This window comes from Ochotona princeps, chromosome 4, assembly GCF_030435755.1.
Source record: "Ochotona princeps isolate mOchPri1 chromosome 4, mOchPri1.hap1, whole genome shotgun sequence".
Classification (NCBI taxonomy): Eukaryota; Metazoa; Chordata; class Mammalia; order Lagomorpha; family Ochotonidae; genus Ochotona; species Ochotona princeps.
In genome coordinates, this window is record NC_080835.1 from 77058962 (window position 1) to 77073985 (window position 15024).

A 15024-nucleotide genomic window follows, 5' to 3' on the forward strand; every position below is an offset into this window, starting at 1 on the left:
AAACTATAACATTACTAAGACATTAAAATACAAAGCATGGAGGAAGTTTCCATATCCATCAATTGGAAGATTCAATATTGTAAAGGTATCAATCATCTCCAGGTTGATCCATAGTTGCAACATGATCACATTCAGGTTTTTTTTTTCTTTGCAAAATTTGGTAAGGTGATTTTAAAATTTATGAAAATATAAAAAGCCAAGAAAAATCCAGGCAGTTTTTAAAAAGAAACAAAGCTAAATGAGTCACACCACAGACATCAAAACCTATAAAACTATAATAAGTAAACTTACTAAATTTAGTATTATTTTTAAAATATTTAAAAATACAAATACACCTAAAAACAAAATTGAATCTGAAAACAATTTATATTATATAATTCAAGAAAAAATTTTACCCCTTATTTGGTGTCAGGGAAAAATTAATCCCTCAATAAGATAAACTAAGAAAAACTTGTTATCCCTTTCAGGAAACATATTTGTAGTGCATTAGCCTAATAAGGAACTAATCTCAGTGCTTCAAAATTTGCACTGTGCTGTCTCTGCCATGCCTTTTACTTACTAGATATTGAGCTATTTAAGATATTGTTTAATGCTAAATAAATGGTAAGCTTATGTTTCCAATGTATTAAAACCAGTCTCTTTCCTCTGTCACCAGAGAAGAAGAAACAGAAAATTCCAAAGCCAGTGCCAGAACCTCTTTAGTTCAAAACTATTCTGATAACTCCTAAAAAGTCCGGGATGTTTACCTGGTCGAGGCCTTCTCCAGCTTTCCTGAGGTTCTGCAGTCGGTAAACATCTAGGTTCCTTCCATCATCTTCACAGCACATATCAATCACAACACAGCCCTGGTCCTCAAAGGCGTTGATTTGATGAAAAGTGACAAAAGGTTGACTGTAGTACCTCCCTGGAAGAAGCTGGGCAGAAGGGTTGTGGGATACAAACCATGAGAAATAGTTATCCTTGCCTTCCTCCTCTCCCGTCCCCTTCCCTGACTCTCCCTTTCCTTCTGTTTTGTTTTCATTCCTTGTAAGAATTTCTTCCCCTTACATGGCACACTTAGTAATGTAGAACGAAGGAATAAATATGCTTTTACTTAAGTATCTTTTAAGTTTACTTAAGTCATCTCAACTCATATTCATTCATGAAGTGGACCTATTTGATAAAGACCAATCATTACAACTAATTTAAAAGTCCTTATGAAATAACACACAATGTTTTTTTGTTTTAAGATTTATTCATTTTTTTTATTACAGCCAGATGTACACAGAGGAGGAGAGACAGAGAGGAAGATCGACCATCCGATGTTTCATTCCCCAAGTGAGTGCAACGGCCCTGTGCTGCGCCGATCCGAAGCCGGGAACCAGGAACCTCTTCCGGGTCTCCCACACAGGTGCAGGGTCCCAATGCTTTGGGCCGTCCTCGACTGCTTTCCCAGGCCACAAGCAGGGAGCTGGATGGGAAGTGGAGCTGCTGGGATTAGAACCGGCGCCCATATGGGATCCTGGGGCTTTCAAGGCGAGGACTTTAGCCGCTAGGCCACGCCGCCGGGCCCAACACACAATGTTTTAAAGGATCAATATCCTAGGCTCTAACCCCATGATTAAATAAAAAATACTACTATTTAGTTGGCTTATGATAAAAGGAATGACCAATTCTTTGAAAAATGCTCTAATTACTAACTTTTTCTGTATAATGAAGCCTACATAAAATAAATTTAAGACACCATGTCTTTTTTTTTTAAAAGATTTATTATTTTTTATTTGAAAAGCAGAGTTACAGAAAGGAGCAACAGAGACACAGAGAGAGATCTTCCATCTGCTGGTTCACTCCAACAGACATAAAGATACTATCTTTAGACAGGCAAAAAGATAGACAAATATCATAGCCCTAAAACTAATGAGCTCTACGAAATACTCGGATAGCCTCTACCTTGGTGAGATTTTGATACTCACTTTGAAGAAGTTATAGAAGGGGCCCGGCATGATAGCCTAGCGGCTAAAGTCCGCACCTTGAATGCATTGGGATCCCATATGGGCGCCAGTTCTAATCCCGCCAGCTCTACTTCCCATTCAGCTCCCTGCTTGTGGCCTGGGAAAGCCCAAAGCCTTGTGACCCTGCACCTGCATGGGAGACCCAGAAGAGGTTCCAGGCTCCTGGCTTCGGATTGGTTCAGCTCCAGCTGTTGCGGCCATTTGGGGAGTGAAACATTGGATGGAAGATCTTCCTCTCTGTCTCTCCTCCTCTCTGTATATCTGACTTTGCAATACAAATGAATAAAATCTTTTTGAAAAAAGTTAATAGAAGCAACTAGATAAAGTATCACTGTCATAGTTAAAAAAGGTCTTTGCATGAACAACTTCTTTCTCAGTTATTATCAGTTGGAAAAACGTATGCTCAGAGGTTTCTAGATGTCATTTTAATTGAATCATACAATTAAAAAACAAAATCATTTCCTAAGAAAATCATTTCCTAGTAAGAAAAATTCACTATGTTAATTAACAAGTAACCAGTCCAACCTATAGAAAACCATAATATCTTATCCTGGTATCAGTGCTATGGCATAGCTAGTAAAGCTGCCACTGGCATCCCATACGAGCCCCTGTTCAAATCCTGGCTGTTTTACTTCTGATTCAGCTTCCTGTTAATGTACCTGGGAAAGCAGAGGAAGATGACCCAAATACTTGGGCCCCTGCACTCATGTGGGAGACCCAGAGAAAGCTCATGGCTCCTGGCCCCGACCAGTCTAGCTCCAGCTGTTGTTGTCATTTAGGGAACGAACTAGAGGATGGAAAATTTCTCTCTCTCTCTCCCTCTTTCTCTCTATAATTTTGACTCTGAAATAAATAATTAAAAAAAAGAGTGCCTTATCTTATGTAAGCACTGTCTACTGAAGGCGTAAAATGAACCCCATGGAAATCTGCCATCGCGTCCACCACTTTCATGATAATTATCTCAAAATATGCCACCTGTCCAGTGCTTTTATCCACCACATGAAACCGTGTATTATACTGGGGTTCCCAGCTTATTCCATCTGAAATGGCCTTTCCCCGAATTTTAGCAGTGACAATTTTCCACAGATTCATCTTCAGAGGTTGTTCAATGAAGATTATGTAGTTACTTGTCATTCCTAAAAGGTTCCATAAGACAATAAAATGTTATTTGGCAAGCTAGAGTTGTCTGAAATGTGATAGTTATGGCAAGTTGTCTAATTCCTAGAAACAGGGGGAACTTCAAAATGTTTATGGGAAAATGCAATAAAAACACGAAGCAAACATTTTTAAAATGCATGTCAACAGGGGTTTTTTGGAAAGTTTGTGCAAAATGTGTATTAGTAGGGGGAAAATATGCATGAATTTCAAAATTTTTTGACCAAAATAAACTCAGCTTTTAACTTCATTTTTTCCATACACAGTTTGAAGTACCCTCATATTACTGCTGACCCAAGCAAACATTGACAAAAAGACTTCATTATTTCCCAGCTTTGTCTTACAATTTTCCTGTTCAGACATATAAAAGGAGAACTGCTTTGGGTAGCTTCAGTTGAATGTCCTCAATTTTCTTTTTATCTTTTTTTAAATATTGTCTTTCTAAATTGTTTTGCTTTAGGAACAGAGTAATGAGATTAATATTAAAGTGTCATGGGAGAGTGTTCTGGCATAGCACGTTAAACCTCTCCTACCCTCTCTCTGTGACTGCTTTCTAAATAAAATAAACTTTTTAAAAAACCCAAATGATTTATTTTAAAGGAATAATCATTTATTATCTGTAAGTTAGTCTTTTTGTTATTTGCATTGAAAGTAAACGCCCAGGAACAATTTGACCATAACAGTTTAGAATGCAGAAAATAAGCCATTTGATTAGAGATAATAAAGTCTGAAGCTACATGTTTTAAATATGAATTCCAACAAATATATATAAAGTCTAGATCTTTATATGTGCAATTATTATTGGTGGGAATTAACATTGCTGAAAATTTTCAATTCTACCAACTAATTTTTTAATAGTTGTTTGTACTAGAGCAACTATATTCTTTCAAGCAGCACACAAAGATATACGACTAAACAGAATCAACTTAATTGGCCTTAAAATGCAGCACTGGCCTTGCTTTTATCATATTCTCACAAGTGAACACAGCACTTGCCAAAATTAGTGCCTGAAGGACAGCAGTGTTAAGGCAGGGCTATTGTAATGTACCTTATCTCTGGACTCACCAAAGCTATGGTAATAAGAAGGCTTCATCGCCTCCGAGGAAGCAATAGAACATATCACTTTAGCTCCATGGATCGTCTCCCCAAGGTCAACCTTCGCTGGAGGAACCTGAATAACATTATAGCAGGAACCTGGAAAATGGAGAATCCTGCCTTAACTCTTTTACATGCATTCTAGAATAAAAGATAACCCTTGTTCTTGGTGATGAGGTAAAAGCAGTTAAGGGATTTATGCAGTATGTATGACACTCATCTTTCATAAGGAGTTATTTTAAAGATTTGAATGCTAAAAAATTCTAATTTTATGAAAGTCATTAGCTAAGGTTTTGAAAACAACACAAAGTAATCAACCAACGCGTCACTGTATTTTAATGATCTCAAATGGTGACTCTATTACTCTCTGCAGACAAGCTCCATCCATATTTCACAGGGAAAGATAAGACAGCACCCATGATAATCTTTAAATTGTATTTGCTCTCCCCCTGCTAATCCCCTATTCCAACTATAATTCCTACATGTACCTATATACAACTCTTCTCTACCATCCTCTGGAATCCTGGGGACACTCTGGGTCCCATCCCAACCTACTCATTAATTCATAATGCCATGATTCATTCAGCTGTTCATTCGAGAGTCAACTTAGATTCCCACTCCTCATGCAGCTTTTCCTGGATGGGAAGTGGAGCAGCCGAGATAAGAACTGCTACCCATATGGGTAAAGTCGAAGACTTTAGCCACTAGTCTATCATGCCAGACCCATAAAATAAGCTTTGTACAATTGCAAAACAGAGTGCATAAGCTGTACAGTTTCAAGAATGCCATATTACTATCTCTGATTAATATGGAAATTATATTTTAAAGCTTGAAAAACTAACCGGACTAATTAATGTTTAAACTATCCTGTTCTTTTTTTAAAGGTTTTTAAAAATATTTTTATTTTTCATGATGCATTTTTATAAATATAGGGATTCCCTTCTTCCCTCCCTTACCTCCCTCCCTTTGTTCCACTCTCATATTATTACAGTTGTATAGTTTTTTAACAACAGCTATAAGATCAACATTCTGCTGCTTAAAGTTATCATAGCATTGTAGGTACAGGTAATGGTAGGAAATCAAGTATCATATTGACAAGGTATATTTAGCTGTTTCACTGGGATTCCTCCTGTTATTCCAGAGTACAGATGTCTCCTACAATGACTGTATCTTTAATTCTCAGTATGCTAATCTCCATTATACATAGAATATATGTATATTGTTCACCTATATATCTACCTGTTTTGTATTTTGCACGATTGTTGTCTTACACCAAAGCTGCCTTTGGATTATTACCTTATTCCAAAAAAATGTTTTTGGAAAAATAAAAACCATGAAAATATTTTTATTTCCTAAAGTTAGGAATTGGAAGAGAACATTTTGTTTTATTGTGAGAATCACTGAATTCCCTACAAACATATGCTAAGCAGTCAAACTCCCTGCAGCTGCATGTACAGTTCCAGCTCAGAATCTTCTCACTGAACCAAATCAGGAGGGGAGAAAAAAAAAAAAGTAGAATCATGTTGGTTGGGATTAGGAAAAGATAAAAAGAAGAATATCCTGTCTCAGTAATTGAATTAAGGATAAATTACTCAATTCACCGAACATATTAATCACCTGTTTTCAGCTACCAATCTTAAGGGCATTAGGCAAAGACAAACAAAAACACAGGAAACACCCAGCACAGGAATGCCCCCAAACACCTGTTCTGCCCTCTACTATGGCACTCCTTAACACTGGAACTCTCTAGGAGTTTATATAAGAAGCAAATAGAGGCTATAACTCATGATTGGTGGCTGGGTTTTCTCAGTTGAAATCCAAGACCATGGGTAAGAAGACTACCAGGTACTATGTGAAAATAAGGATTTTTCCATCCTTTTTCTTTTCATTTCCTTTATTTTCTTTCATTCCCTTTTCTTCTCCTTCCTAATCCATGCCTCATAGGACTGTTTTGTTTTGTTTAGAATTTATTTGATTTTTATTTGAAAGACAGAGTTACAGAGAGAGGGGAGAGAGAGAGTGTGTGCGCGAGCGAGAGAGAGAGAGAGAGGTATCTTTCATTTTCTGGTTCACTTCCTAAATGGCTAAAATGGTCAGAAATAAGCCAGAGTTGATGCCAGGAGTCAGAAGCCTCCTCCTCCTTCCCCTTGCACCACATGGGTGCAAGGACTTGGGGCCATCCTCCCCTGCTTTTCCAAGCAGGGGGCTAGATCAAAAACGGAGCAGTCAAGACACAAATTGGCACCCCTATGGGACACCAGTGCCACAGGTGGAAGCTTAGACAACTATATCACGGCACCAGCCTCAAGTAACTGTCCATCCAAAAGATGGACAAAGCACCCATTGCATCAGTGTATCCATCCACTGAAATATTTTACACAGAAGGATGCTTGCTATTTCCAATGTCAGTTTTAAGAATCCATCCCTTAGGCCTGCACCTTGGCATAGCTGGATAAAGCTGCCACCTGCAGCACTGGCATTCCATATGGGCCTCCTGTTCAAGTCCTAACTTCTGACCCAACTCCCTGTTAATGCTCCCAGAAAAAGTAGTGGAGGATGGCCCAAGTGCTTGGGCCCCTCCGCTCATATGGGAGACCTAGATGAAGCTCCTGTCTTCTGGCTTCACACTGGCTCAGTTCCAGTCATTGTGACCATTTGGGGACAGAATCAATAGAAGGAAGATCTCTCACTATCTCTCTAGACTTGATCTTAGCCAAAAGGTTGAGAAGCAATTCACTGCCTCTCTAGAATTCTGCTTTTCAAGTAAATAAAAAAAACCTCTTATGAAAAAAAGAATCCAACCTCACCTGAGCTCAGGTGATCAAGAAGAGAAAGAGCTAAGTGATGGAGTAGGGCATTCTACCTCTATTTGAAGCAGTAAAACACAAAACTGCAGTATTTGTGCTGGTATACATGCATATATGGAGATACAGAAATGCATAGAGGAGAAAATTACAAAGGCAATTACTTGTTATCTTAGGTCCAAAAGATCCCCGGACTGAGGACAGATGAGTTTCACACGCACTCACTTGCCTTCGATGGTTGTATGGAATTCCAGTTCAAGGGCCCAGCACAATGACCCAGTTAATAGGGTCCTCACCTTGCATGCACTGAGGTCCTGTGCAGGCACCAGTTCATGTCCCGGCTGCTGCACTTCCCTCCCAGCTCCCTGCTTGTAGCCTGGGAAAGCAGTGGATGGCCAGGGACCTTGGGTCCCTGCATCCGAATGGGAGGGTCCGGGCTTCTGACTTCATTTGGATCAGCTCAACTCTGTCCATTGCGGCCACTTGGGGAGTGAGCCAGAGAGAGTGGAGGATCTTTGTCTCTCCTTCTCTGCAGATCTGACTTTCCAATAAAAATAAATAGATCTTAAAAAAAAAAAAAAAAGACTTTCAGTTCAAGTCCTGCTTCCTCCACTTCCAATCCTGCTGATGTGCATGGGAAAGCAGTGGAAGATGGTCCAAGTCCTTGTGGCCCCTGCCACCCATGTAGGAGAGCTGAACGAAGCTCCTGGCTTTGGCCTGGCTTAGCTCCCAGCTGTTGTGGCCAACTAGGGAGAGCCAGCAGATAGAAAAGCTCCATCTCTCCATCTCTCCCCTTTTCTCTGCAACTCTGCCTTCCTAATAAATAAATAAATAAAATCTTAAAAAAAAAAAAAGGACCTCATCAAAAGCTTACCATTACCAAATACAAAGAAACACAAAGGTTTCATAAGTAATGGGTGACAGGTTGATTAATAGCTAAGATACATCAGAAATATGTAACACCTAAACATTTGTTTGCAAATAGAGATACAGTTCTGAGTTACATGAACTGGAAACATGATTTCACATGCCCTAAGAGAGAGAATAGATCAGTGAAAACAAATGGAGGAAGAAATGGTGACCAGCAACAGATTAACAGATAAAAACACCAATACAGGAGTAGGTGTGATGGTATAGCAAACTAATCCTCCACCTGCTAGCACCAGCATCCCATATTATTGTCAGCTCATTTCCTGGCTGCCCTGCTTCTGATCCCGATCCCTGCCTATGGCATGAGAGAGCAGCAATGATAGCTTAAGTTCTTGAGTCCCTGCACCCATGTGGGAGACCTAGTTCCTGACTTTGGATCTCCTCAGCTCTGGCCATTTCAGCCATTCAGTGAGTAAGCCAACAAATAGAATTTCTCTTTCAAACAAACATAAATACCAATACAGAGGTGTGTATTTGATCTAGCAGTTAAGACATGAGTTGTACCACCTGAATTAAACTGGAGTTCCTGGATTTCAATTTCAATTCTAGTTGTCGATTCTAGCTTCCTACCCATATGGACCCTGGAAGGGGAGGCAGTGCTGCTAGCTCAAGTGATTGGGTCCCTGCCAGCCAGTGAGACCTGGATTGATTTCCTAACTCCCAGATTCAGTTTAGTGCAGTCCCAGAAGGATGGGCACACGAGGAACAAACCAACAGAGGAAAAGGGCTCTGCCTGACTGCAGGTATGTCTCGCAAATAACTGTCTTAAAAAGTCAAAAAGATATTGGATATTTGGGTTTGGTTGCGACAAAACCAGTACACATTATGGAATGCCAGGGCATGGTTGCCTGTACTGGATATGAATGCAGCACCCATCCAGCACACGTGAGATCCAGGAAGGAAGGGGCAGAGCTGGTGGGGGGATTATGGGGCTGGTCCCCTCGCCGGTCAGCTACTCCCACTGGAGAGTGTTGGCTGGGATAGAGACAGACCCGACTAAGCAAGGCTATAACACCTGTGCGCTGCATGTGGACTAGATCAGGGCCGCAGCATCAGCTGGCAGAAGCTGCCACTGGGGACTAATTCTGTCGAGTCAAATCACAGAACCACCTAAAGAGTGCATAAACCGGGACAGAGAGACCTGGGAGGGAAAAGTGGGTTCCCCCTTCTTGGGTCACTATTCCCGCGGGAGGGCATGAAAACTAGGACGGGGGCTGGGATGGCTAGATAGAGAGGCACTCAACAGCATCCGTGAGGGCTGGATGGTTGAGTTGGTTAGATAGAACTAAGCTTTAATACCCATTGACAAGTACAAGAGCCAAATAGGATGTGGGACAGACTGGACTAGTCTGCTATACATACTGGCAAACCAGGGTAGGGGGCGGGCCTGGTGGGGGTTATTGTGGGTCGCCCCGACTAGGCTGCAGCTCCCATTGGTTGATGCAAGGGCCGAACCAGACTGGACTGCAACACCCATTGCTTCCAGTGCAACTCGGGACTGAAAACAGAACCAACACAGCAATTGCAACCACCAGCTGATCGGGGTGATGGACTGTGCCGGGCCCTGTGCTTGCTAGAACATACAAAAAACTAATCTGGGAATACCTCAAAGTATCTTTGGAGATCTCCCCAGTCGAACTGCTGGACTCAGAACTCTAACCAAGAAAAGACAGAAGACAGAACAGGACAATCATTCATCTCAGCTATATGTTGGCAGCAAATTATGGGGCAAACGGAGACAGTATGATGGACCATATCAATCAGTGGACGACTTCATCGAGCGAAACTGGCAGCGATTCATAACTGGAGAACTATTAACACCACTTGAGCACGTATCTCAGAGCATGCCCCACATCCGGGACTTGGGGTGGGCGGGAAACCGGGTGGGGCTTCTCCCTCAATATCCCCCTTTACCTCAGATACATGATGGAAACAATATGGACATAATAGCATTACCCACTTTCCTATCCCCCTGAACCTTTTTTTCTTTCTTTTTTTTTTCTTTTCTTCTTTTTCCTTTAACTGTAATTAACTATGTAAAGATTGTCAACAACAATACAATAAAAAGAAAAAAGAAAAAGAAAAAGAAAAAGATATTGGATATTTGGAAGTGAATTCATTCTCAAGATAAATGAGTCTTAGGCTGCAGATAGCCTAAAAGCATACAATCAAAACAGCGTTCTCCACTCAGTGATTAATAATTAATGAGGTAATCTTAAGTGACTAATAGCAAGCTTTGAGGTGTGAGTCAGGTTTGGTGTTCAGTCTGTTATCAAACACAAATGCTTACCTACCCAAGCGACTATCCCTCTTCACATTTTACTGCCCTCATTTGTAAAGCAAATAATTGTACCTTTCTCAGCAAATTGGTTTAAGAATTAAATGAAAAATTATGGAGAAAAATGACTTAATATCAGCAGGTAGTAGGTATCAAGTAAATGTTAGCTATCAATATTAACTTTTAGACCTTTTTGGAGCAAGTTGGTAGGCAAGTGTGGAAGCATGCATATGACCAGGAAAGAAATGTGATGTAAGTGGTTGTGAATGCAACCTCATTACGACCTTACTTTGTAGTACATTACTTGTATGAAAAAACTAAATTCCTTTCTGTGATATACAACATATCTTTGCTGAAACATACACATTTCTTATCCTATGATATGGTGCCTCCTAAAAATTAAAGGTTTAGGGACCAGTGTTGTGGTATAGCACATAAAGCAGTTTCCTGTAATATCAGCAGTCCTTGTGGGTGCCAGTTCCAATCCTGGCCAAATAACTTCCAATCCAGCACCCTGCTAATGCCCCTGGGAAAGCAGCATAAGATGGCCCAAGTGCTTGGGCACCTATACCCATGTGGGAAACACAGAAGGAGTTCCTGGATCTCAGTTTTGGTCTGGCACAGCCCTGGCCATTGCACCCATTTGGACAGTAAACCTGAAGATGAAAGATCTCTTACCCTCTCTCTTTCTCCCTCTCTATGTGTAATCCTGCCTTTTAAACAAATCTTTTAAAAAATTGAAATTTGGGCCTGGCACAACAGCCTAGTGGCTAAATCCTTGCCTTGCACCCACCAGGATTCCATATGGATGCCAGTTTGTACACCAGCTACTCTACTTCCGATCCAGATCTGTTTGTGGCTGGTAAAACAGTAGAGGATGATTTAAAGCCTTGGGACACTACACTTGTGTGGGAGATCCCAGAAGAGATTTCTGGCTCCTTGCTTAGGGTCAGCTCAGCTCCAGCCATTGTGGCCACTTGGGGAGTGAAACAGCAGATAGAAGATCTTTCTCTCTGACACTCTTCTCTGTACATCTGCCTTTCCAATAAAAATAAATGAATAAAAATCTAAATTTTAGGGCCTAGCGGCGTGGCCTAGTGGCTAAAGTCCTCACCTAGAAAGCCCCGGGATCCCATATGGGCACCAGTTCTAATCCCGGCAGCTCCACTTCCCATCCAGCTCCCTGCTTATGACCTGGGAAAGCAGTTGAAGACGGCCCAAGGCATTGGGATCCTGCACCCATGTGGGAGACCTGGAGGAGCTTTCTGGCTCCTGGCTCCGGATTGACACAGCACCGGCCGTTGCGGCTCACTTGGGGAGTGAATCATCGGACAAAAGATATTTCTCTCTATCTCTCCTCCTCTCTGTATATGTGACTTTGTAATAAAAATAAATAAATTTTTTAAAAATTGAAATTTTAGAGGGGTTCGGGCCTTGGGTTTGGGGGCAAGTGCCGCTCCTCACAGTGTGGCGGCTGTGGGGGGTGCTCCTGCCGGGTCGGACCCAATGCTGGGGGCTCACACCAAAGACACTGCTGCAAGGCAGTGAATAAGTCCTCGGCCTCACCCAGACCCAAGAGAGCTCTTTCCTCAGGGTAAGTGCGCCATGAGGGAACTTGGGAACTGGGTTAAAATTCCTAGCTCTACCCAGCTGCTAATATCTGCTGACTGGGCGAGTTTGGGAGGGGTTCGGGCCTTGGGTTTGGGGGCAAGTGCCGCCCCTCACAGTGTGGCAGCTGTGGGGGGTGCCCCTGCCGGGTCGGACCCAATGCTGGGGGCTCACGCCAAGGACACTGCTGCAAGGCAGTGAATGAGTCCTCAGCCTCACCCAGGGCCAGGGAGCTCTGGGGTACTGGTTGTCTGAATCGTTGCTTAGGTAGCTCCAGGTTGATCCCACTGTGCTTCTGGGATCTCAGTCAATCCTTAATATTCCCAATGGCGGTAACTCCTCCTTTGAAGAAATTGGTAACGGAACAGAATGTACTGGGCAGGACTGAGCAAACCTTAGCCTACAAGCAAAACTAGAAACCAGCATGGAGCACAGGTCATGCCGAGCCATGCTCTTGCACCTACTGGTCTACTTGAGTCAAGGACACTAAGTCACACTGTCTAAGGCAGAGGCCAGGACAAGTGAGGGACTGAGACAAGCTGAGTCAGAGCAACCACTGGCAGGCGCATGATCTATGGCTAGGAACAGGCCCATCTGGGGAGGTAAAGGGACACCTTAACTGGGTTGAGGTTCCCACCAAGGGGCACGTGTGCTGGAATGGAGTTGCGTTCTGTCTAGGAAACAGTTGCAATCTCCCGAGGCACTAGTGTGGACTGGGATTGGATGCACCAGGCCAGGCCAGACCCCAACACCATCTGGTGTCATGGAGAACCAGGGTAGATGTGGAACTGACTAGGCTGGGTCTCAACCCCATACTGAGCCATGTGTGAGCTGTACGTGGGTATGGACGAGCCATGGCTGGGCTGAAACATCCAACAACAAGAACCAGAAGGGGGTGAAAGCAAGCCAGGAAAAGCCACTGTTCCTGCTAGGACAGGAGGTGAACTGAATAGGGCTGGCTCATGGACCCCCTGGTATGCACAAAATCTGGCATTGGGAGAGGTTCTGATGGAGGAGCCTGGGCAACTCCTCTGGCAGGACACAGTCCCTGCAGGTAAGCGCAAGAAGCATGATAGGAAACAGCCCAGAATAGGCCATGGAAAGTTTCCCACTGGCACACATTCGGCATGGGTCAGGGGCAGACCAGGCTGAATCGGTTCATGTCATATACTGGTAACTCCGAACACCAGAATAGAGTGTGGGTCGAGCTGGGACTGGTCACGACAAAACCAGTACACACTATGGAACGCTAGGGTGAGGTTGCTTGTACTGGATTTGACTGCAGGACCCAACCAGCACGCGTGAGATCCAGGAAGGGAGGGGCAGAGCCGGCGGGGGGATTAAGGGGCTGGTCCCCTCGCCAGACAGCTACTCCCACTGGAGAGCTTGGGCTGGGATGGGGACAGACCAGACTAAGCAAGGCTGCAACACCTGTGCGCTGCACGTGGACTACATCAGGGAAAAGCCAAGCTGGGCTGATTATTCCTGCTGGTACAAGCATAAATTAGAGTGGGTGAGGGATGTTTGGGCTTAGCCACAGCATCAACTGGCAGAAGCTGGCACTGGGGACTAATTCTGTCAAGTCAAATCACAGAACCATCCGAAGAGTGCATAAACCGGGACAGAGAGACCTGGGAGGGAAATAGTGGGTTCTCCCCTCTTGGGTCACTACTCCCGCGGGAGGGCATGAAAACTTAGACGGGGGCTGGGGTGGCTAGATAGAGAGGCACTCAACAGCATCCGTGAGGGCTTGAGAGTTGAGTTGGTTAGATGGAACTAAGCTTTAATACCCATTGACAAGTACAAGAGCCAAATAGGATGTGGGACAGACTGGACTAGTCTGCTGTACATACTGGCAAACCAGGGTAGGGGGTGGGCCTGGTGGGGGTTATTGTGGGTCGCCCCGACTAGGCTGCAGCTCTCACTGGTTGATGCAAGGGCCGAGTATGTGCTGGGCAGAGCCAGGCTGGACTGCAACACCCATTGGTTCCAGTGCAACTCGGGACTGAAAACAGAACCAACCCAGCAATTGAAACCACCAGCTGATCGTGGTGACGGACTGTGCCGGGCCCTGTGCTTGCTAGAGCATATAAGAATCTGGTCTGGGAATACCTCAAAGTTTCTTTGGAGATCTCCCCAATCGAACTGCTGGACTCAGAACCCTAGCCAAGAAAAGACAGAGGACAGAGCAAGTCAATCAACCACCTCAGCTATATGTTGGCAGCGAAATACTGGGCAAATGAAGACTCGATGATGGACTGTGTCAATCAGTGGCGACCTCATCGAGTGAAACTGGCAGCGATTCATAACTGGAGAACTATTAAAACCATTTGAGCAAGGATCTCAGAGCATGCTCCACATCCGGGACTTGGGGTGGGTGGGAAATTGGGTGGGGCTTCTCCGTCAATATCCCCCTTTACCTCAGATACATGATGGAAACAATATGGACATAATACTATTACCCACTTACTTATACCCCCTGAACCTTTTTTTTTTTTTTACCGTAATTAACTATGTAAAGATTGTCAACAAAAATACAATAAAAAAATACATTGAAAAAAAAATTGAAATTTTAAAAATACATACTAAAAATTCCTTTTTGTCAGGTAAAAGCAAAACAGAACATTAAAATACGATTTATGCTGAAAATGAAAAATCTGAGTTATGCTATTAACCATGGCTGCAAAAGGACCACACAACAGATACACATTGATAAACCACATCCTTTAAGATCAACAATGATTGGGCCTGGCGGCATGGCCTAGCGGCTAAAGTCCTCACCTTGAACGCCCTGGGATCCCATATGGGCGCTGGTTCTAATCCCGGTAGCCCCGCTTCCCATCCAGCTCCCTGCTTGTGGCCTGGGAAAGCAGTCGAGGATGGCCCAAAGCTTTGGGACACTGCACCCGCGTGGGAGACCCGGAAGAGGTTCCTGGTTCCTGGCTTCGGATCGGCGCGTACCGGCCCGTTGCGGCTCACTTGGGGAGTGAAACATCGGATGGAAGATCTTGCTCTCTGTCTCTCCTCCTCTCTGTATATCCGGCTTTCCAATAATAATAAAATCTTGTATAAAAAAAAAAAAAAGATCAACAATGATAATTTAGAGATTTCCCTCTGAATCTTTTCAAATACAATTTCATAGCTTTACATCTTAACCATAATA

The 15024-nt window shown here is 43.3% G+C and overlaps 1 protein-coding gene across 1 annotated transcript in view; it reads right to left on the reverse strand.

The window, feature by feature from the left end:
* Window positions 1–15024, reverse strand: part of BCO2 (beta-carotene oxygenase 2) — a 39009-nt gene that overhangs the window by 6782 nt on the left and 17203 nt on the right. The window contains exons 6-8 of the mRNA XM_012926977.3: window positions 4212–4340; window positions 2967–3127; window positions 747–914 (exon numbers count right to left, since the gene is read on the reverse strand). Coding sequence (XP_012782431.2) covers window positions 747–914; window positions 2967–3127; window positions 4212–4340 — 458 coding nt within the window. The remainder of the gene's footprint in view (window positions 1–746; window positions 915–2966; window positions 3128–4211; window positions 4341–15024) is intronic.